The sequence below is a fragment of the Geotrypetes seraphini genome, chromosome 6 (assembly GCF_902459505.1).
Source record: "Geotrypetes seraphini chromosome 6, aGeoSer1.1, whole genome shotgun sequence".
NCBI classification, from domain to species: Eukaryota; Metazoa; Chordata; class Amphibia; order Gymnophiona; family Dermophiidae; genus Geotrypetes; species Geotrypetes seraphini.
In genome coordinates, this window is record NC_047089.1 from 228,930,321 (window position 1) to 228,953,775 (window position 23,455).

General features: G+C 44.4%; 1 protein-coding gene across 1 annotated transcript in view; it reads right to left on the reverse strand.

The window, feature by feature from the left end:
* The window catches only part of PAXBP1 (PAX3 and PAX7 binding protein 1), a 129,609-nt gene that overhangs the window by 1,301 nt on the left and 104,853 nt on the right, over positions 1–23,455 (reverse strand). Inside the window, exons 15-17 of the mRNA XM_033950574.1 lie at positions 20,551–20,617; positions 16,017–16,163; positions 1,279–1,433 (exon numbers count right to left, since the gene is read on the reverse strand). Of these exons, the coding sequence (XP_033806465.1) occupies positions 1,279–1,433; positions 16,017–16,163; positions 20,551–20,617 (369 nt within the window). The remainder of the gene's footprint in view (positions 1–1,278; positions 1,434–16,016; positions 16,164–20,550; positions 20,618–23,455) is intronic.

Consider the following 23,455-nt stretch of genomic DNA (forward strand, 5'->3'; position numbering starts at 1 on the left):
TCAGTTTATATTCAAGTATATACAGTAAATTGCTGGGTTTTATGTACAATAAAATTGCATAGTAGAAAATAACTTAATTGGTACGTACATAGGAAAGCAAACCATTCATATAAGAAAAACAACATACATCTTGGCAGTGAAAAGCAGGACACACCTTCAATCAATTAAGTAAGTTTTGAAGCTAGATTTAAAATTATTCAGAGAAGATTCAGCTTGCATTATAGGCGGCAAATTGTTCCAAAGGAATGGGGCCTTAAATTAAAATGCACTTAGTAAAATAAGTCTATGGTCACTGATACAGCAAAGCGAAGTAAATGGAGTGGGGTATATAAAATTGTTAAGTTAGAAAGTTAGGTAATCCAGAATGTCAAGGTAAGTATTTTAAACTGAATTCTGTGGCTAACTGGAAGCCAGTGAAATTTTTTTTTTCTTTTAAAGATCAGAGTAATATGGTCACTCTCCCTGGCATGGCATCTCACAAATTCTCCTATCCACCTCCTCTGCCCTCACCTCTCTCCCTCGAGATAGTGATACTTCAACTGAAACTGCACAAAAAGCATCAAGGCCAGCAAGTGCGGGGCCTTAAGCATCTGCAAATGCCTAAGGCCTGCTGGCTTCTGCCTCCTTCCGAAACAAATAGCTAGGGGGGAGGGGGGGAAGTAGGCAGGCCTTGAACATGTAAAGATGCTCAAGTCCCCCCATTCACTGGCCTTGATGCTTTTGGTACTGTGCCAGTTAGAATACTGCTAAACTGGGGGAGGGAGGTAGAATACTAAACATGTTTTGGGGGGTAAGTGTGTTGCAGACTATGGGGGAGGGGCAGGAGGAGAGAAATGATAGGCACTGTGGGGAAGAGGCATTGTGAAGGAGAGGAAGAAAGAAATGTTGGACACTGTAGTTGGGGTTCACAGGTAGGGAAGGATGCTAGATGTTGTGGCAGGGGATAGGAATTACGGGATGGTCTTGGAGAGCTTGCTCCCTTCTAAACAAAAAGACATTCCACTGCGCTGATTCAAATTGCCTATTTTATAAAGGCACAGAGACACCTAGATTGTTTTTACAAAAGACATTTTTTTCATTGAAATTTATCAAATAGATTTAAACAAACATAAGAAAGGGCTAAAGATATCAAAAGAAACTTTTATGTAAATGATAGTGGTAAGACTCATCACATAAATCCTGCATTTCTGTGTTGTGAAAGGCAAATAATTACAACAGCTAGACTATGTTATTGACACAAATAGCTTTTCACTTATTAAATTATTACATATCTGTTACCTTGCATTTCTTTTCTCCACATCAGAGGTGCAAATGCTGCTTCTGTAAATTGTACCAGCTAGATGAACAAGGTATCTACAGAAATTTTCCAGCTGGGAAATGGTTTTAGAGCCTTTCAGATTAATAAACCATTGCTTAGGAAAACAGGCAATAACCTACAACGAGATAGATATATATATATATATAAGAAAAAACATATTAGGGAGTGACAAAATGGAATATGTAATAGTGGCCAGTAAAATAAAAGTGTATAGCTGACATATAAACAGACAAACTTTCTGTTATTGCTGCAGAAAAAGTCACTGTTCATGTTGAACTGTGAACAGAGGTGAGATTATAATAAAACACAAGTACTAAGGTATTTTGGAAATTCCTTTGTTTCCGACTATAAAATTAATACAATCTGCTGAAAAGTGATTAAAACACAAATTATGTCTTACATGCTAATTTTCTTTTCTTGAGTAACACAATACCAATTCAGACATATATAGCAGGTCATGCTACTTTACCAGAAGATGGAAACAGAGAACAACTGTTTTGAGGATATTACTTTATATTTATGCAATCATGCAGCATTTCTATCTGTAAACAAATTTTTTATTCAGCTTTTTAAAATATCTAACCAATTACAATTGTATTAGAAACAATGGGAAACGGACTCCCGCCGCCCTCCCCCCTTTTTTTTTTTACAAAAATGCTCTGCGCTGCTCAGATGGTCATAAAGAGTTCCTATGAGTGTCAGAGCAGCGCAGAGCATTCAGTGCGCCAGCCGGTTATAAAAACCTCTTGCGCAGTTTTGGAAAACGGGTGGGGAGGGGTGTGAAATAAGATACAAGAAGAAAAATGTTACTAAGTTAAATAAGAAACCTAACATCCCCTAGTTACACCTCAAAAGTTATGAAAGGGAGGAGTACTATTAAGGGAGCAAAATAAAGAAGAGAAGAAAACAAAGGAAAAGGCCTGTAGCAAGAACTCAGCATATCATATTCTCTCAACTTTTACATTCTTTTACCAAAGAACCAAAACCTTAAATTCCAAGAGCAAGGAGACATTAACCAACAGGTTAAATAAAATCAGCCTCAATCCTGAGGCTCTTTCAAAAAAATATAAGTTAAAAGAGAACCATAGAAATTGCTGAGATGTGGACTCAAACTAACAACTAACAATTCTGGTCACTGCATCTCAAAAAAAGTTATAGCAGAATTAGAAAAGGTACAGAGAAGAGAGATGAAAATGATAAAGTGGATGGGACAACCTCCCTATGAAAAAAAGGCTAAAGAAGCTATGGCTCTTAAGCTTGGAGAAGAGAAACCTCAAGGGAGATTGCAGAGGTCCATAACATATCAAGTAGAGTGGAACAGGTAGAAGTGAATCACTTGTTTACTCTTTTCAAAACTATAAGGACTACTAAGCAGTAAATTTAAAACAGAGCAGAGAAAATATTTTTTCACTCAACATGTAAATTAAACTCTGGAATTCACTGCCAGAGTATGTGGTAAAAGCAGTTAGCTTAGCACGGTTTCAAAAAGGTTTGGATAAATTCCTAAAAGAAAAGTCCTTAAGCCATTATTAAGATGGACTTTGAAAAATCTACTGCTTATTTCTAGGATAAATCTAGCATAAAATCTTTTTATTTTTTTGGGATCTTGCCAAGTACTTGTGACCTGGGCTTGATGGGCCTTTGGTCTTTCCTGGTATAGTAATGCTTATGTTCTTATATTAGGTAATTAAGCAGCTTTTCCAAAGCTCTGGTCTGGTGTGACTTATAGAAAGAAAATGAGCAGGTACAAATTAACTTCTTATCATTCTGCCAAGTCAGCACAGATGCATGGGATGTATTCAAGCTGTACTTTATACAAATTGGGAACTTAACTAGCCTGCTTTCAGAACATTTGTAGTGTAGAGCCTCCATGCAAAAGTGAGAGACCTGAAGGACTCAAGTTTTTTTGATTTGCTATACAGTATCGCCTTTTTCTAAAGGACCAGAGTGGTGTACAGTGAGGTGAAAAGTGCCCTCTTTCTTGGGAATTATTAAGTAACTGAAATACCTTTCTTGCTCTATCTTTTCTGGAGGTGCTGGCACAATTTCCATTTGAAGTAGTCATTCCAGGGGATCCTTATTATGCCATCTCACTTTTTTAGGACAGCAGGAATTTGTCCATATATTCCATCTGCTAATGGGCCTCCAGAGCTAAACTGCAAATCACACTACCAAAATCACACTCTTCCATTTCTCCTGCCCTCTTGAAGGGATTTATTTTTCTCATAAACTCGCTTTTCTGAGGCACCACATGCTTCCCTGCACAATTCTTCTGGGACTCTTAAAAATTATCTCTAGTGGAAGAGAGGCTTTTAAACCTTATGGTTTGTTTTTGGAGAGTCCAATAATTTTCAATTTGCCCAAGTCCTTAATAATTTTTACTAACCCTCTTCCAAACAGAATCTTGCTCTGAAAGGACAGCTTGTTGATACAAAATCCCCTAATCATCTGTGCAGTCTTAACAACTGCAATAGTCACTGATACAGTCATACTCTGCTGAAGCCTGGATCAAGCTGTATAGAATATCTGCCTTCTTGATACTCTCCATGACTATCACTACAGCTCCTTCTGGGAGCTGCTATGTCTACTGCAGACATGCTTTAGCTATCTAGCCACTGCAGTCTCTAAGGCCAGTGCAGAAACTTCAAGTGACCTTTTCAAATAATGCTTCCAACCTTCTATCCTGCGAGTCTTTGAGAGCATAGTCTTTCTTCACAAGGAATGATGGCCTTTCATGTTACTGCCAATACCAAGCCTTCTCCTCCATGGAAATAGGATATAGTCCCACATTAGACTTACCCACTTATCCCACTTCACTGTGATCATTCCCTTGATCACCCTATAGATTGGCAATGCCATAAAAAGACTTCTTGATCTCTCTAGCAGCAGATCCTCAGAGGTCATTCTTCTGCGATATCCAAGTCCTCCAGGGCTTAAGATGGTAGTTTCTCCCTTCTGAAGAGGAAATCTCCTACCTCCAAGAAGTCCTCTGAGGAAGCATTAAACTATGCTGAGGTGTCTGAGACACTATCAATCCCACAGACACCAGGGAATGATGTTGATTTATTTTATTTAAAAAGTTTTATTTTTGTCCCTGTATTATGGCCTTTTGGAAATCAATTTGGTCCCAAATTAATGGCTTATTAGAAAATCATGTAGCTCTATCATACGATACAATTCTATTTGGAACGTCCATGAGGAAAAAAAGTCAAATTTCATCTAATAATAATAAACTTTTATTAATAATGACAGGAGTTGCCATTCAGCATATTACTAGAAATTGGAAAGATTATATCAGACTTAATTACACCTTCTGGTGGAACTCATTATGCCATATATACAAAATGGAAAGGACAATTGCCATGCAAAAAGGAAATTATAACAATTTCAAAAAAATTTGGGGACCATTGATAACATATTGTAATGAGTAGGCACCTTTATACACTAAAGTATAATTAGAATAATGGGGAAGGGGGGATATATTGATTCATTATTGGTTATTATTTTGAACACATTACATGTATGATACATTTGATTTGCATTATTTGTGGAGAGGGTGGGTGTGGGAGGGATTTAAAATATGTATTGAAATAATAATATGAAATAATTTTCAAGTGATGTATAGGAATTAAATGATGTAATATTGTTCACTTGGTGTAAGATGAAAAAATGAATAAAGAATTGGAAAAAAAAAAGTTTATATCCCGGTATATCCACAGTTCTGAGCAGATTACATAAAAACATACATAATGAAATAGTGACAAACAAACAATAAGTGACAAGGAAATTCCTTATACAATTTACCTTCACCTGCCTGCAGTACATAAAGTAACTTACCGTGTTTTCGCGGACATAACGCGCGCGTTATACGCGTTTTTACCTACCGCGCATACCCCCCGCGCGTTATATGCCTGAGCGCGGTATACAAAAGTTTTTAAACATAGTTCCCACCCCGCCCGACGCCCGATTCACCCTCCCAGCAGGACCGCTCGCACCCCCACCCCGAACGACCGCTCGCACGCGCTCCCACCCGCACCTGCATCCACGATCGGAGCAAGAGGGAGCCCAAGCCCTCTTGCCCGGCCGACTCCCCGACGTCCGATACATCCCCCCCCCGGCAGGACCACTCGCACCCCCACCCCGAAGGACCGCCGACTTCCCGACAATATCGGGCCAGAAGGGAGCCCAAACCCTCCTGGCCACGGCGACCCCCTAACCCCACCCCGCACTACATTACGGGCAGGAGGGATCCCAGGCCCTCCTGCCCTCGACGCAAACCCCCCTCCCCCCCAACGACCGCCCCCCCAAGAACCTCCGACCGTCCCCCCAGCCGACCCGCGACCCCCCTGGCCGACCCCCACGACCCCCCCACCCCCCTTCCCCGTACCTTTGGTAGTTGGCCGGACAGACGGGAGCCAAACCCGCCTGTCCGGCAGGCAGCCAACGAAGGAATGAGGCCGGATTGGCCCATCCGTCCTAAAGCTCCGCCTACTGGTGGGGCCTAAGGCGCGTGGGCCAATCAGAATAGGCCCTGGAGCCTTAGGTCCCACCTGGGGGCGCGGCCTGAGGCACATGGGCCCAACCCGACCATGTGCCTCAGGCCGCGCCCCCAGGTGGGACCTAAGGCTCCAGGGCCTATTCTGATTGGCCCACGCGCCTTAGGCCCCACCAGTAGGCGGAGCTTTAGGACGGATGGGCCAATCCGGCCTCATTCCTTCGTTGGCTGCCTGCCGGACAGGCGGGTTTGGCTCCCGTCTGTCCGGCCAACTACCAAAGGTACGGGGAAGGGGGGTGGGGGGTCGTGGGGGTCGGCCAGGGGGGTTGCGGGTCGGCTGGGGGGGCGGTCGGAGGTTCTTGGGGGGGGCGGTCGTTGGGGGGGAGGGGGGTTTGCGTCGAGGGCAGGAGGGCCTGGGATCCCTCCTGCCCGTAATGTAGTGCGGGGTGGGGTTAGGGGGTCGCCGTGGCCAGGAGGGTTTGGGCTCCCTTCTGGCCCAACTACACAAAGGTACGGGGAAGGCGGGTGGGGGTGTCGTGGGGGTCGGCCAGGGGGGTCGCGGGTCGGCTGGGGGACGGGCGGATGTTCTTGGGGGGGGGCGGTCGTTGGGGGGAGGGGGTTTGCGTCGAGGGCAGGAGGGCCTGGGATCCCTCCTGCCCGTAATGTAGTGCGGGGTGGGGTTAGGGGGTCGCCGTGGCCAGGAGGGTTTGGGCTCCCTCCTGGCCCGATATTGTTGGGGAGTCGGCGGTCCTTCGGGGTGGGGGTGCGAGTGGTCCTGCCGGGGGGGGGGGGGAATGTATCGGACGTCGGGGGGGCATCAGGCTTTCAGGATGGGGACAGACCTTCAAGGGGGGACAGGACTTCAAGGGGGGACAGTGCACGGAAAGTCAGGGGGGTGAACGGAGAGTCGGGACAGCGCACGGAAAGTCAGGGCGGGCGAAAGGAGCGTCGGGCATCATGCGCGGTATACCCGTGAGCGCGGTATACAAAAGTTTTTGTACATATCATCGTGATTTCTGCGCGCTATACCCGTGTGCGCGTTTTACACGGGTGCGCGTTATATCCGCGAAAATACGGTACTTATATACTCTCTCAAATAGTATAGTTTTCACTCCTTTTATAAATTGCCTCACATTAGAGCAGTGGTTCCCAACCCTGTCCTGGAGGAACACCAGGCCAATTGGGTTTTCAGGCTAGCCCTAATGAATATGCATGAAGCAAATTTGCATGCCTATCACTTCCATCATATGCAAATCTCTCTCATGCATATTCATTAGGGCTAGCCTGAAAACCCGATTGGCCTGGTGTTCCTCCAGGACAGGGTTGGGAATCACTGCATTAGAGGACTGGCGAAGTTTGTCCTCTAGTAAGTGGGGCACCTTGAAGTCTTGCAAACTCTGAACCAGCTTATCTAATTCCTTCCCAAAGAGAAACAAACCCAGAAAAGGGAAACTTACTGAGCTTGGATTTGGAGGCCACATCTGCTGACCAACCACAGAGCCATAAAATACATCTAGTAGCCACCCCCAAGGCCACAGACTTAGCAGAAGCACTCAACAAATCATACATGGCGTCTGAAAGATAAGAAGAGCCCAGCTCTATCTTAGCCACTTCCTGATCTACCAGCATCCAGTCAGACTCCTGATCCAACACATGCTCGGCCTGTTTCCAGACCCCCACAAATTGCTGCCTAGACCGCCAGAGCCACCACATCAAAACTCTGTTTCAGAAGAGACTCCATCTTCTAGTCCTGGGAGTATCTCAGGGCCAAACCCCCCTCCACCAGAGCAGTATGACTTTTGGCAATGGCCAAAACCACAGAATCCACAACCAGAGATCAAAAAGAATCATTATCAGGCTCAGGAATAGGATAAAGCTGAGACATGGACTGCGCCAATTGAAAAGGGGTATCCAGAGTCTTCCACTGAGCATGCACTATATCCTGGAGACCCTGATGTTTGGAAAAGGAATGGGAAGCCATCCAAATTCCCTTAAGAAGAGTATCCACTACCCATGGAACCTCTTTGCTGTCCTCCTCAAAACAAAAAACAGAAGACACCTGAAGAATAAGCTCTCCCCCCCCCCCCCCCGGAGGGTCCTGCAGGTCCCCGGAGAGACCCAGGTCCTTATCAGGGGACAAAATATCATCCAGGAACAATGCAACCGCTTAGGCGGAAGAGGTGCTGGCACTGAAAAAGGCGACTCCCCCCGGAAGAGACCGAAGCCCCCAAAAAGCCACCAACTGAATGCAATACGCCTTGTACATTGTGAGAATAAAATTCGGGGAAAACCCCACGGGCGAGATAGAATCACGCTCCCCAGCAGAGCAAGAGATCTACAAGAACTGTTCCTGCCTCTCTAATCTAGACGGAAGCTCCTGAGAAGACTCAGTCAAAATGGAGGAGTTTCCCAACAAAGAAGAAAAGCCCGCTGAAAAAGGCATCCCCGAGGGCACTGAAGAAACCTGAAAAAGCAAGGGAATCCTCAGAAAAGCCCGAAGCGCCAATAAGCACAGTTACTTACCATAACAGGTGTTATCCAGGGACAGCAGGCAGATATTCTTGACTGATGGGTGACGGCACCGACGGAGCCCCGGTACGGACAATTTTAGAGTGATTGCACTCTAAGAACTTTTAGAAAGTTCTAGCTCGGCCGCACCGCGCACGCGCGAGTGCCCTCCCGCCCGACAGAGGCGCGCGGTCCCTCAGTTAGTATAAGCCAGCTAAGAAGCCAACCCGGGGAGGTGGGTGGGACGCAAGAATATCTGCCTGCTGTCCCTGGATAACACCTGTTACGGTAAGTAACTGTGCTTTATCCCAGGACAAGCAGGCAGCATATTCTTGACTGATGGGTGACCTCTAAGCTAACAAAAAGAGGGATGGAGGGAAGGTTGGCCATTAAGAAAACAAATTTTGTAAAACAGACTGGCCGAAGTGACCATCCCTTCTGGAGAATGCATCCAGACAATAATGAGATGTAAAAGTGTGAACTGAGGACCAAGTAGCAGCTTTGCAGATTTCCTCAATAGGAGTGGAACGGAGGAAAGCTACAGATGCTGCCATTGCTCTGACTCTATGGGCCGTGACAGAACCTTCCAGTGTCAGTCCGGTCTGAGCATAACAGAATGAAATGCACGCTGCCAGCCAATTAGACAACGTACGTTTAGAAACAGGACGTCCCAATTTATTCGGATCAAAGGACAGAAAAAGCTGGGGAACTGATCTGTGGGGTTTCGTACGCTCCAGATAGTAAGCAAGAGCCCTTTTACAATCCAAAGTATGCAGAGCTTGTTCCCCAGAATGAGAATGAGGTTTTGGAAAGAAAACCGGTAGAACAATGGATTGGTTGAGATGAAATTCAGAAACAACCTTGGGGAGAAACTTTGGATGTGTACGCAGAACCACCTTGTCATGGTGAAAAACCGTAAAAGGTGGATCTGCAACCAGTGCATGAAGCTCACTGACTCTCCTGGCAGAGGTAAGAGCAATAAGGAAAAGTACTTTCCAAGTGAGAAATTTGAAAGGAGAAGTAGCTAAAGGTTCAAATGGAGGTTTCATTAAAGCTGAAAGAACCACATTGAGATCCCAGATAACCGGAGGGGCTTTAAGAGGTGGTTTAACATTGAAAAGCCCACGCATGAACCTGGACACCAGGGGATGAGCTGAAAGAAGTTTTCCATGGACTGGCTCATGAAAAGCTGCAATGGCACTGAGGTGGACTCTGATGGAAGAGGACTTCAGGCCAGAGTCAGACAAAGAAAGAAGATAATCTAACAACGTCTCCACTGCCAGGGAAGTGGGATCAAGATGATGAAGAAGACACCAGGAAGAAAATCTCGTCCACTTTTGATGGTAACATTGTAGAGTGGCTGGTTTCCTGGAGGCATCCAGAATGGAACGAACGGGCTGAGACAAAAGAGTATCAGTCGAGTTCAGCCCGAGAGATACCAAGCCGTCAGGTGTAGAGACTGGAGGTTGGGATGCAGAAGGGTTCCCTGCTGTTGCGTAAGCAGAGAAGGAAACAGAGGAAGAAGAAAAGGTTCCCTGGAACTGAGTTGAAGTAGAAGGGAGAACCAATGTTGCCTGGGCCACCTCGGAGCAATCAGAATCATGGTGGCTCGTTCCCTCTTGAGCTTGAACAAGGTTCTCAACATGAGAGGTAGAGGAGGGAAGGCGTACAGGAACAGATTCGACCAGTCGAGGAGAAAAGCATCTGCTGTTAGACGGTGCGGAGAGTAAAGTCTGGAGCAGAATAGGGGCAGCTGATGATTGTGAGGAGCTGCAAAGAGGTCTATCTGAGGAGTGCCCCATTGATCGAAGATAGACTGCAGAGTTACGGGATCGAGTGTCCACTCGTGAGGTTGGAGAATTCTGCTGAGTTTGTCCGCTAAAGAATTCTGAGCCCCCTGAATGTATATAGCTTTCAGGAAGAGATGATGATCTATGGCCCAAGTCCAGATCTTCTGGGCTTCCTGGCATAAAAGGCGAGAGCCTGTCCCACCCTGTTTGTTGATGTAGTACATCGCAACCTGATTGTCTGTGCACAACAGAAGGACCTGAGGAAAGAGAAGATGTTGGAAGGCCTTGAGGGCGTAAAACATCGCTCTGAGTTCCAGGAAATTGATTTGATGTTTCCTTTCCTGGGCTGACCAAAGACCTTGAGTCTGGAACTCGTTCAAGTGAGCTCCCCATGCATACAGAGAGGCGTCGGTGGTGATGACTAGTTGATGAGGAGGCTGATGGAACAGAAGACCTCTGGATAGATTTGAGGATACCAACCACCATTGAAGAGACTGACGAAGAGATGATGTCACAGATATGTGTCGTGAGCAAGGATCCGACACTTGGGACCACTGGGTAGCAAGGGTCCATTGAGGAGTGCGCAGGTGAAGACGGGCGTGAGGTGTGACATGAACTGTGGATGCCATGTGCCCCAAGAGTACCATCATTTGTCTTGCTGAGATGGACGGCAGTGGAAGCACCTGCTGACATAGAGACTGAAGAGTCTGGAGACGATTGGATGGTAGGAAAGCTCTCATTAGGAGTGTATCCAGGATCGCTCCAATGAATTGAAGTCTCTGAGTGGGAATGATATGAGATTTGGGTAGATTGATCTCGAATCCCAGAAGTTGTAGAAACTGGATGGTTTGGTTGGTGGCCAGAAGAACTGCTTGAGCGGATGTGGCTTTGATCAACCAATCGTCCAGGTAAGGAAATACATGAAGGTGGTGAGAGCGTAGAAATGCCGCTACCACAATGAGACATTTGGTGAATACCCTTGGAGATGAGGCAAGACCGAAGGGCAGCACCTTGTACTGGTAATGACAATGATTGATCATGAATCGGAGATATGGTCTTGAGGTTACATTGATCGGTATGTGAGTGTAAGCCTCTTTGAGATCGAGGGAGCATAGCCAGTCGTTTTGATTTAGAAGGGGATAAAGGATGGCTAAAGAAAGCATCTTGAATTTTTCTTTTACTAGATGAATGTTGAGATCGCGAAGATCCAGGATGGGTCTGAGATCTCCTGTTTTTTTGGGGACTAGAAAGTAACGGGAGTAGAATCCCTGCCCCTTTTGATGTAGAGGAACTTCCTCTATAGCGTTCAGAAGGAGGAGGGATTGGACCTCCTGAATAAGGAGGGCCGATTGAGGACTGTTCAAAGCAGACTCTTTTGGCAGGCTTTGAGGTGGAAGAGTCTGAAAGTTGAGAGAGTAGCCGTGGCGGATGATGTTGAGGACCCATTGGTCCGATGTGATTACTTCCCACCGGCTGAGGAACAGAGAAAGTCGACCTCCTATAGGCTGAGGCAGGAGAGCAGGAATAGGGATACTGGCTATACTGTGGAGAATGAAGTCAAAAGGGCTGTGACTTCTGCTGAGGAGGTTGTTTTACAGCTTGTTGCTGCTGCTGTTGTCTGGGAGGCTGACGTTGTTGTTGCCTCTGACGCCTAGGTTGCTGAGCAGTGGTAGTCAATGGACGAGCTGTGAAGCGGCGTTGATAGGCCGATTGCTGCCTATATGGTCTTGGCGGAGGAGGCTTCTTTTTATTCTTAAGCAGGGTATCCCAGCGCGTCTCATGAGCAGAGAGCTTTTGTGTGGTTGAGTCCATGGAATCCCCAAAGAGCTCATCCCCTAGGCATGGGGCGTTGGCTAACCGATCTTGATGGTTAACATCAAGCTCGGATACCCGAAGCCAGGCCAAACGACGCATAGCTACTGACATTGCTGTCGCTCTGGATGTTAGTTCAAAGGTGTCATATATGGATCTAACCATAAACTTACGTAATTGGAGAAGAGACGACAAGCATGTGTGAAAAGCGGGATGCTTTCGTGAAGGAAGATATTTTTCAAAAGAAGCCATGGTGGTAAGGAGATGCTTTAAATAAAAAGAAAAATGAAAAGCATAATTACCAGCCCTATTTGCCAACATAGCATTTTGGTAGAGCCTCTTACCAAATTTATCCATGGCCCTTCCTTCTCTGCCAGGAGGGACAGATGCATATACACTGGCTCCTGAAGTCTTTTTAAGGGTGGATTCGACAAATAAGGATTCATGTGGAAGTTGAGGTTTGTCGAACCCAGGAATGGGAATTACCTTGTATAGAGAATCCAGTTTACGTGGGGCCCCTGGGACAGTTAAAGGAGTCTCTAAATTCTTATAGAAAGTTTCCCTCAAGATGTCATGAAGGGGAAGTTTCAAAAATTCCTTTGGAGGCTGATCAAAATCAAGGGCATCCAAAAAAGCTTTAGACTTTTTGGATTCAGCCTCCAAAGGAATGGACAAGGACTCACACATCTCTTTCAAAAAACTGGAGAAAGAGGAAGTGGCCTGTTTGGAGGATGGGTCAGGGACAGCCGAATCCTCCTCCTCTGAGGAACATTCGCCTTCAGAAAGAAAGGGTTCCTCTGAGTCTCCCCACAGATCAGGGTCTCTGACATGGGAAGAATGGTCCCGAGACTCAGGTGTCGACGTTTGCATGTGTCGGGTTTTGCGCACCGACTTACCCGACCTCATCGATACCGAGTCAGGAGAAGTTATCGGTCGCACCGGTGCCGAAGTCTGCACCGATTGATGGTGAGCTCTCGGCTCCGGTGCAAGGACTGGCATCGATACCGATGAGGTTAGGTGAAGCGGTACCGAGACAGTGGAAGCGGGTAACACGGGTTCCACAATCGGTATCGATACGGGTTGTTCCACAACCGGTACCGATGGCTCGGTGCGGACTGGCACCGGAAGGTTCGGTGTCATGATAGCAGGAAGGAGTCGTTCTAATTGCTCCTTAAGCTGCACCTGAAGGATGGCCGTAATGCGGTCATCGAGGGAAGGCACCGGTACCGCTTTTTTCTTCTGCGGTACCTGCGGTGCCGCTCGACGCCCCGGAGATGAGGAGCCCGATGTCGAGGGACTCACCTCTATAGGGGCGGAGCGCTTCCGCTGGCGTCTTACAGGCGGCAGGATTGGACTCACTGCACTCGAGGCCGGAAGACGTTCCAGCGGGGAAGGCTTCTTAGCCGGCTTACCTGACTGTTGAGATGCCGGTGTGGAATCACGCGGCGTCGAAGACGAGGGTGCCGACTGAATCGGTGCCGAAGCCGGAGTTGAAGGAACGGGGTCGGACATCTCGGCACCGAACAACAATCGCTGTTGAATTTGGCGATTTTTTTAATGTCCGTTTTTTTAAAGTAGCACAGCGGGTGCAAGTAGAGGCCTGATGCTCAGGACCCAAACACTGTAAACACCAGTTGTGTGGGTCCGTGAGAGATATAGGCCTAGCACACCGCTGGCACTTTTTAAAACCCGGTTGAGGGGGCATGAAAGTAAAAACGGCTTCCGCCAAATCGAAGGCCGAGGCTTCGATGGTGGCAGAAGGCCCCGCCGGGGAAAACCGAAAACTGAAGAAAAAAATGAAAATTTTTTTTTTTTTTTTAACAAAATTGAAAGAAAGAAAAAAGGCAAATGAAGCCAAAACGTTTACGCGAGCGGGAAGGCAAGTTAGGAAAAAATTTCAACAGCCGTTGAAAACGCGTCTTCTTAGCTCCGCGGAAACTAAGAAACTGAGGGACCGCGCGCCTCTGTCGGGCGGGAGGGCACTCGCGCGTGCGCGGTGCGGCCGAGCTAGAACTTTCTAAAAGTTCTTAGAGTGCAATCACTCTAAAATTGTCCGTACCGGGGCTCCGTCGGTGCCGTCACCCATCAGTCAAGAATATGCTGCCTGCTTGTCCTGGGATAAAGGTAATTCCTAGTACCTTCGGCAGTAAGGGAAGCCCAGTCTTCCCCCCACTGGCAGCCACGATGGCAAGGGAATCCCCAGCACTGTCGCAGATTAGGGAACCTCTGGCCTCGCCACGGCTGACACACCCTTTGTCGCTGCTGGGAAAACCCTTGAGCCGGCCAGTTCCGAAGCAGAAAGAACAAAGGCTGGTTGCATAAAGTTCTTCGCGGGAACACACTGAGCACTTTTTCGGCTTGCGAGAAGTGCTCATTGTTAACCACGAGGCAGGATAAATGAATCCAGCAGCTGACTTGGAGAAAAAAAATATATAAATGAACACAGTCCTGCAAACCGGCACAGAAAGAAAAGTCCTGCTTCAAGTGATTTTTTTTTTTAAATGAAACTTTAAATTTAAAGGAGCAGACCCCACCGGCACTCAGAACTGTAGTCTTTGCCTGACCGTAGCAAGGCATACAGTTGAGGCTCCTCTAAAGGAAAAATGGGGAGGTGGGAGAAATGAGGGGAGGGACTTGACCACTCGAGTGTGACACTCGAGGTGGTAATGGTCCCATGGGACTCCAGCTCAGTTCGACTAGAAAATAGGGGTAGATTAGAAGGCCTCTGCCTAACCTTTCCAACGGACCCTGCTAAGGCCTAAAAGAAGATTGCACAGGCTTACCACCTCCACCTCCTGGATTCTGAGAACAGACTGATTCTATGAGGGACTGCACAGCCTACTCATACTGTGAATTCAGTGTGTTCTCAGTCTCCACCTACTGGCAGAGGAGCTTAAACCCATCCGTTTGTGCTGGTCTGGAGGAAGGCTAGAGTCAATTTTAAATGGTCTTCTAGTTGTGATCTCCTGTGCTTCAAACATTATGTTCTCTTTCTCTGGTATGGTTTACATTGATCTTGCAGCTCCAATTGAAGTATGTACCAGGAAGGCTTTGCTTAGCTTTAGATCCTAAAATGGCTAGATGTTTTTGTCTTCCCACACACAGGGAATCACTACAACATGCCCAACAGGAGGCAAGAATTGTGACTGGCTGACTGTCCTTATCCAGAGATCGACAGCTTGTTTCAGTAGGAATCAGCACAGTAGAACCCCGGTTTATTTGTACATGATTTTACATCACTATTTGTCCAAATGTGAATAATGTATTCATGGCACTGTCTGGGGCTGAACTGAATCCAAATACAGTAAAACCTTGGATTGCGAGTAACTTGGTGTGCAAATGTTTTGCAAGACGAGCAAAATGTTTTATTAAATTTTAACTTGATAAACAAGCAATGTCTTACAATACGTGTATGTATACACATGGCACGTCATCACAACTGAGCCGAAGACGCTGCAAAGTCTTGCAATACACGTGCACACTGTATACGCGCATCACAACTGAGCTGATGGTTCTTCTCTCTCAGACTCTGCGAGGTCTTGCAATACAAGTATGTACTACAGTACAGTATTTTCTATTAAAGTTTTAGGGTTGTGGAACAAATTGTCTGAGTTTCCATTATTTCTTATGGGAAATTCGCTTTGATATACGAGTGCTTTGGATTACAAGCATGTTTCCGGAATGAATTCTGCTTGCAAACCAAGGTTTTACTGTATTCAGTACAGCCCTAATTTTATATACAGAGTACAACAAAATTAACGCGCAAGCTTTAGCACTTAAACCAAGGAAGATCCATTGAAAATTAAATTGTGATTGATGTCCAGCTTCCTTGGTTATCTTACAACGATCTCTACATAAATTCATCACTTTGAGGATGTAACCAATTTAACAGCACAGTGGAAAAATATACGTATATATCCCAGCTAAGGTGATCAGCATAAGCCCTTGAATTTAGAGACCTAAAATTTAACTATATCATCATGCCATCTTATCTCGCTTTCTTACAACATGATGATCATTGTGACTAGTTGTGTGCAAGCTCACGTGTCCATGTCTAGGCATGTGCAGTTTGTATCTACAGCACTTGACTTACACTCTGAGCTTTCTTAAGACTCTCTTCTCCATTCTCAGAGTTCTGAAAAGCGATGAGGATATATCTGTTCAGCAGGCCATCTACTGCTAGATCCTGCAGACATTTGTTTGAAAGGATTCCATTCCACTGGAGAAAGTTTTCTAATAACTGGGAACATCAGTAAATAAAAACAATAGCATTTAATACCTCAAAAGGAACAATTTAAAATTCTATTTTATTAAATCTCTTATATTCTGCAATTTCCCACTTGGATTCAATGCGGATCACAGATCAAAAAGTCCTCTATTAAAGGAGAAACTACAGATGTTCACTATTTAAAATGCAGCAACCATTAATTCATAACTTCAAACAAATAAGTTTTCAAAGCTTTTCAAATAAAATGATAAATAATTAAAGATATTCAGTTTAATTCAAGAAGCACATCAGTCACTGTCCAGTTTCATCCATGACAGTATCAGGTATATGTTGCTTAGATGATTAGAAATTATGTCTGAGGCAATTTTTGGGGCATATTTTTAAAAAGTCTCATTTTCTGTAAAGGTTAAGGCTGTACTATAAAGCTTTGACTGCATTCTTACATATGTACTTCAATTCAACTGTCCTTTCTTACAAACCTATAAAGTGCAGTTTCTTACCTGTAGCAGGTGTTATCTGAGGGCAGCAAGCAAATATTCTCACATGTGGGTGACGTCATTTGCAGAACCCGGAATGGACAGTCAAATTGTACTGTCACTTTAAAAGTTTAAAACTGAACATGCAAGTGCCGTCCTGCCTGATGACAGCTCGTCAGAAGCCAACTAGGGGAGAAGGGAGGGTTGTGAGAATATCTGCCTGCTGCTCTCAGATAACACCTGCTACAGGTAAATAACTGTGCTTTATCCAAAGACAAATGGGCAACATATATGTGGGATTCCCTAGCTGCCAGGATCATGCCTCTAAGAGGGTTACTGATAACTACCATGAGTCTAGTGAAACTGCATGGGTTGGAGGGTAGTTGGAATCTGATTGGAGAATAAATTTTGTAGAACTGCTTAGTCGACCCATAGTGGGTTGTGAAGGTATGAATTGAGGACTAGGTGGATGCTCTACAAATGACCTCAATGGGAATGGAACGTAGATGAGCTACTAACGCCGTCACTGCTTGAACTTTATTTGCCATGACACAGCCTCCAAGTTTCAGTTCAGCCTGAGCATAGCAATAGGAGATACAGTCCACACTAGCCATGTAGAGAGTTTCTCTCTTGGTGCCAGGAGTTCCAAGTCTGTTTGGATCAAAAGACAAGAACAGTTGAGTGTAAGTTCTGTGATGGTGCGATCCAAGTAATAAGCAAGAGCACGTTTACAGTCCAATGCTTGGAGTTCAGCTTCACTAGGGTGAGAATGTGATTTTGGAAAGAAGACAGGAAGAAATATAGACTGGTTTAGATGACCTTCAGGAGGAACTTTGTCATAGAACGTCATATAGGGAGGATCTGACACAAAGGGCTTGAAGCTTACTGACTTGACGTGCAGATGTGATACAGATGAGGAAGGTGACTTTCCAAGTAAGATAAGATAAGATATGAAATCGAGAGTGGCTCAAAAGGAGGCTTCATCAGAGTGGAAAGGATAACATTAAGATCCACAGCTATAGAATAAGGCTTGATTAGAGTATGGAGAAGGCCTTTCATGAATCTAGAAACTAAAGGGTATAAGATAATGGAGCATGAAAAGCACTTATGGTACTGAGATGAATTCTGACTGAAGTATTTTTAATCCAGAGTCAGAGAAGTGTAGAAGATAATCTAGGATAGATGGGAGAGGACAGGGTAATCGGATCCAGTGAGTTAACATTACATCAGATTGTGAAACGATAGCATCGCTGTATGGAAGGCCTTCTAGAGACTTCAATGATGGCTGACATTGGTTCAGAGAGTGTGAAGGCAGTTATCAGTTGAGAGACACCACTCTGAGAAAGTCAACAAACATAGAATGAGATGTAGGAGAGAACACTCGTTCTGTGTCAGCAGGGTTGGAAAGATTGAAGTGTGATGGGTTCCATTTTGCTGAGGAGAGGGAACCAAAGTTGACATGGCTACTGAGGTGCTATGAGAATCACAGTGGCTTGTTCTTGGTAAAGTTTGAGTAGAGTTTTCATGAATAGAGAAAATGGGAGGGAAAACAAAGGAATTTGTCTCTCTAGTTGAAAAGAAAGGCATCTGACTCCAGACAATTGGGAGTGTAGAGTCTAGAAAGAAGAGAGGGAGTTTGTGATTGTAGGGGGAAGCAAAGAGATCCACTTCTGGGGTTCCTCTATCTGCAAAGATCTGATGTAAACTGGTGGAGTTGAGTGACCACTTGTGCGTTTGTAGGAGTCTGCTCAACTTGTCGGCTGTTTTCCTTTCCTGCTTTCAGGAAAATGTTGCAAGGAATTGCCCAGGACCAGATCTGAATTGCTTCTTGGCAAAGAAGGCGAGACCCTGTACTACCCTGCTTGTGGCTATCTTGTTGTCTGTGTGGATGAGTATTGCTCGATTGAGGAGATGAACCTGGAAAACACTGCAAATTGTGTGAAGCTCAAGGAGATTGACATGGAGAGCTCTTTTGTGAGGATTCCAAGTGCCTTGGGTATGAAGGCTGTCAAGATGGGCTCCTCAACCGAGCACGGAGGCATCAGTTGTCAATATCTTTTGAAGTGCTGGAACCTGGAATAGAGGCCTCTAGAGAGATTGGTCAGCAATAACAACCACTGAGGTGATTTTCAGAGATGTGAGGTCACTATAAGTTGTTGGGATAGTAGTCCGGTGGTCTGAGACCATTGGGTCAAAAGTGCTCATTGAGGTTCCCTGAGATGTAGACAGGAAATTGAGTTACATGTATTGAAGAGGCCATGTAGCTGAGGACTTGAAACATGAGACATGCAGTTAATGAGGCAACGAGAGGAGACCTGCTGGCATCAAGTCTTTGTTGAGGTAGGAAGTCATGAGTTTGAGTCATGTCTAAGAAGGTTCCAATGAACTCTAGTGTTTGAGTGGATTATAGATGGGATTTCTCGTAATTAAGCTCCAGTAGATGAACTGTTGCAGTCATGGCTTGGTGAGCTTGTTGAGGTGTAGAAGATTTGATCAACCAGTTGTTTAAGTAAGGGAACAAATGAAAACTGTATAAAAACATGATGGCAGATAAAGGCCATTTGGCCCATCCAGTCTGCCCATCCGCAGTAACCACTATCTCTTCCTCTCTCCAAGAGATCACACGTGACTATCCCAGGCTTTCTTGAATTCAGACGCAGTCTATATCTCCACCACCTCTTCTGGGAGACTGTTTCACACATTTACTACCTTTTTTGTAAAAAAGTATTTCCTTACATTACTCCTGAGCATCTTATGCTCTCTCATTCCAGAGCTTCCTTTTAAATGAGAGAGACTTGACTCATGCATATTTACATCACATAGGTATTTAAACGCCTATCCCAGGCTCTCTTGAATTCAGACACAGTCTCTGTTTCCAACACCTCTTCCGGGAGACTGTTCCACACATCTACCACCCTTTCCGTAAAAAAGTATTTTCTCAGATTACTCCGGAGCTTATTACCTCTTAACTTCATCCTATGCCCTCTCATTGCAGAGTTTTCTTTCAAATGAAAGAGACTCAACTCATGCACATTTATATTACGTAGTTATTTAAACCTCTCTATCATATCTCCCCTCTCCTGCCTTTGCTCCAAAGTATACAGATTGAGATCTTTAAGTCTGTCCCTATACGCCTTATGACGAAGACCACGCACCATTTTAGCAGCCTTCCTCTGGACCGACCCCATCCTTTTATATCTTTTTGAAGGTGTGGCCTACAGAATTGTATATAATGAGCTCCCTACAAGACCATAGGAAAATAACCCACTAATCCAGGAATAGAGTGGTATTGTACAAGAACAAGCTATTCTGTATCTTGTAGATGAACAAATGGGCAGACTCTGGGCACAGCAAGGGTGGAACTCACTTGTGTAGCAAATAAAATACTCTTATAGCACCTAGGTGTTTATACTTATGTCAGTTCTATGGCTGGCATAAATGCTTGCCCTAATGTACAAGTAAATATTTTTTGTTATGATGCTGGCATTCTATTAAGCAAAGCAGATGTCCAGTTAAAGAATTACCCCTATGGGTAACTTTAAAACAGAAATTACTTAAACTACCCCAGGAAAACTACCACCAAATGGGTAAATGACACTTTTGATTGTATAAACAGCACCAAAAGAATCATAATAGATTTACACTACACATAAATTACATTGTAGGCACTTTGAATATATGCATGGATGAGCTCTATAAGTAATTTGTTTATACGCCTATTCACCTAAGGTTATAAGTTTGGATTTTATTCACATTGCCTTCTCTCATAAAATATCAATCAACGTTTTCAACCATGAGCAGGACTTTCCTGCATTAAATGAATGCTCAGTTTTGGGCACATCAATTTCTTTTGGTGTTGGGGGAGGGGAGGGGTAGTGGTGGTGGAATAAATAAAAAACATTTCAATATTTGTCTAGCATTACCTTTACAGATGACCAAAACTGCCTTTGGAAAAATACGCAAGGTCCAGAATTCTTATTTTCTAGTACACTGAAAAACAAAACAATTTTACTTCTAGCTAAAAGACATTTCACTGACATCTTGGAGTAACATTCCTGTAAATAAAAACAATCAGCAGACTACACAAATAAATTGCACCATTTTCTTTGCTCTTTCAACAAGTGTAGTAGGTCTGCAAACAAACTGCAAGGAAATCTTCCTTTGTGTAACAGGATGATCTTAACTGGCGCATTAAAAAAAAGAAATTATGTTTACAAAGTTATTCATAATGGTATAATAATTTCAGCCCCAAACTCATCATATATGGGAATTCAAAGCTAGGTATTATCAATGAAGCTTGGATTTAAATATATGCAAATATCTTAAGGAAAGACTACAGACTAAAAGGGAATTACGATTAACATAGAAATATGATGGCAAATAAAGAGCAAATGGCCTATACAATCTACTCTTATGCAGTAACCATTATCTCTTCTTCTCTCTAAGAGATCCCACATGACTATCTCAGGATTTCTTGAATTCAGACACAGTCTCTGTCTCCACCACCTCTTCCGGGAGACTGTTTCATGAATCTATTACCCCCTCTGTAAAAAAGTATTTCCTTAGATTACTCCTGAGCCGAACACCTCTTAACTTCATCCTATGCCCTCTCATTCCAGAGCTTCCTTTCAAACGAAAGAGAATCGACTCATGGGTATTTAAACGTCTCTACCATATTTCCCCTCTCCTACCTTTCCTCCAAAGTATACACACTGAGATCTTTAAGTCTGTCCCTATACACCTTATGACGAAGACCATGCGTCATTTTAGTAGCCTTCCTCTGGACCGACTTCATCCTTTTTATATCTTTTTGAAGGTGTGGCCTCCAGAATTGGATATTCTAAATGAGGTCTCACCAAAGTCTTATACAGGGGCATCAATACCTCCTTTTGCCTACTGGCCATACCTCTCCCTATGCACCCTAGCATCCTTCTAGCTTTCACCGTCACATTTTCAACCTGTTTGGCCACCTTAAGATCATCACATACAATCACACCAAGTCCTGCTCTTCCATCGTGCACATAAGTTCCTCACCCCCTAAACTGTACCTCGGGTTTTTGCAGCCCAAATGCATGACCTTGCATTTATTACCATAAGATTTTAGCTGCCAAATTTCAGACCATTCTTCAAGCTTCGCAAGGTCTTTCTTCATGTTATTCACACCATTCTGCATGTCTACTCTATTGCAGATTTTGGTATCATCCGCAAAGAGGCAAATCTTACCCGACAACCCTTCAGCAATATCATTTATAAAAATGTTAAAAAGAACAGGCCCAAGAACATCACTGGTAACATCTCTTTCCTCAGAGCAATCTCCATTGACCACTACCCTCTGTCACCTTCCACTCAACCAGTTTCTGACCCAGCCCGTCACTTTGGGAACCATCCCGAAGGCACTCAGTTTATTTATTAGACATCTATGTGGAACACTGTCAAAGGCTTTGCTAAAATCTAAATACACTACATCTAGCGCACTCCCTCTATCCAATTCCCTGGTCACCCAGTCAAAGAAACTGATCATATTTGTCTGACAAGACCTACCTCTAGTGAATCCATGTTGCCTCTGGTCCTGTAATCCACAGGATTCCAGAAACTCCACCATTCTGTTTTAAAAGCATCTTCATTAATTTTCTTACCACGGAAGTCAGATTTACCAGCCTGTAATTCTCTACTTTTTCTTTACTTCCACTTTTGTGGAGAAGGACTACATTCGTCCTTCTCCTGTCCTCCAGTACCACTCCCGACTCTAGAGACTCATTGAAAAGGTCAATCATTGGAGTCACAGAACTTCCCCAAGTTCCTTCAGCTCCCTCGGATATACACCATCCGACCCGATCGCTATGTCTACCTTTATTTTAGCTGGTTCCTCATGAACACAACCCTTTGAAAATCGATCTGGGTCTACCACTCCTCCATCCCTATTCATGTTTGTCTTCTGCGATCCCACTCCTGGCGCTTCAGCCATGAACATAGAACAGAAATATTTCTTAAGCAATTCAGCCTTTTCTTTATCAGCTTCTACATATTTCCCCCCTTCTCCTTTTAGTCTCAAAATGCCACTTTTGCACCTCTTCCTATCATTAATATATCTAAAAATGTCTTGTCTCCCTGTTTTACAACAAATACAGCTGACCTGACGACACAGGAGGCTCAAAGGAATGTATAATTTAATGAAATTAATATCTACTGCAGCCAACTTAAATAGAAGGATGAATGCCTAGATTTAACACTACTGGTCTGGAATGTTAATAAGTTGGACAGCCTGGTGACACAGTGGCAAGTGCTGTGCACTTCCTTGCAGAAGGGTCCTCATAATTCCCGGATCAAGTTTTGAGAATCTGCAGCATTCTTTATCCCCTGAATGCTAGGGGGCAAGGCGGGAAGGAGACACCAGTGGCCAGATTTAGAATTCATGATAAAAGAATTTTGAAAAGAGATGAGGGCTCATGAATCTTGGGATCTAAGTACTGGGTTCAACTGAACCAGAAGAAGAATGGAGATTATAGTGAGCAAAAAATAACCCCTCCTAAAGATTAACAAGCTAATAATATGCTATATATACTGTTATTATAAAGGGGGTCTTTAGACCATTTCGTTGATTTGTTCTCCTCCCAGAGGGGAGAAAATTGAGAGTGGTAACAATAGATTAAACTGAACTATTTTGCTACAGTACTCATCTGCAGGAGTGACTAAAATGATACAGCTCAGGGTATGATCAGTGAATCCTTGAGGAAATTCTAAGAAGAAAGATTCTGGGATGGGAGCAAAATGGCCAATATACTGTGCTACTAGCACGTCTTCACATGTGTCTATTTTCTAGCTAACTAG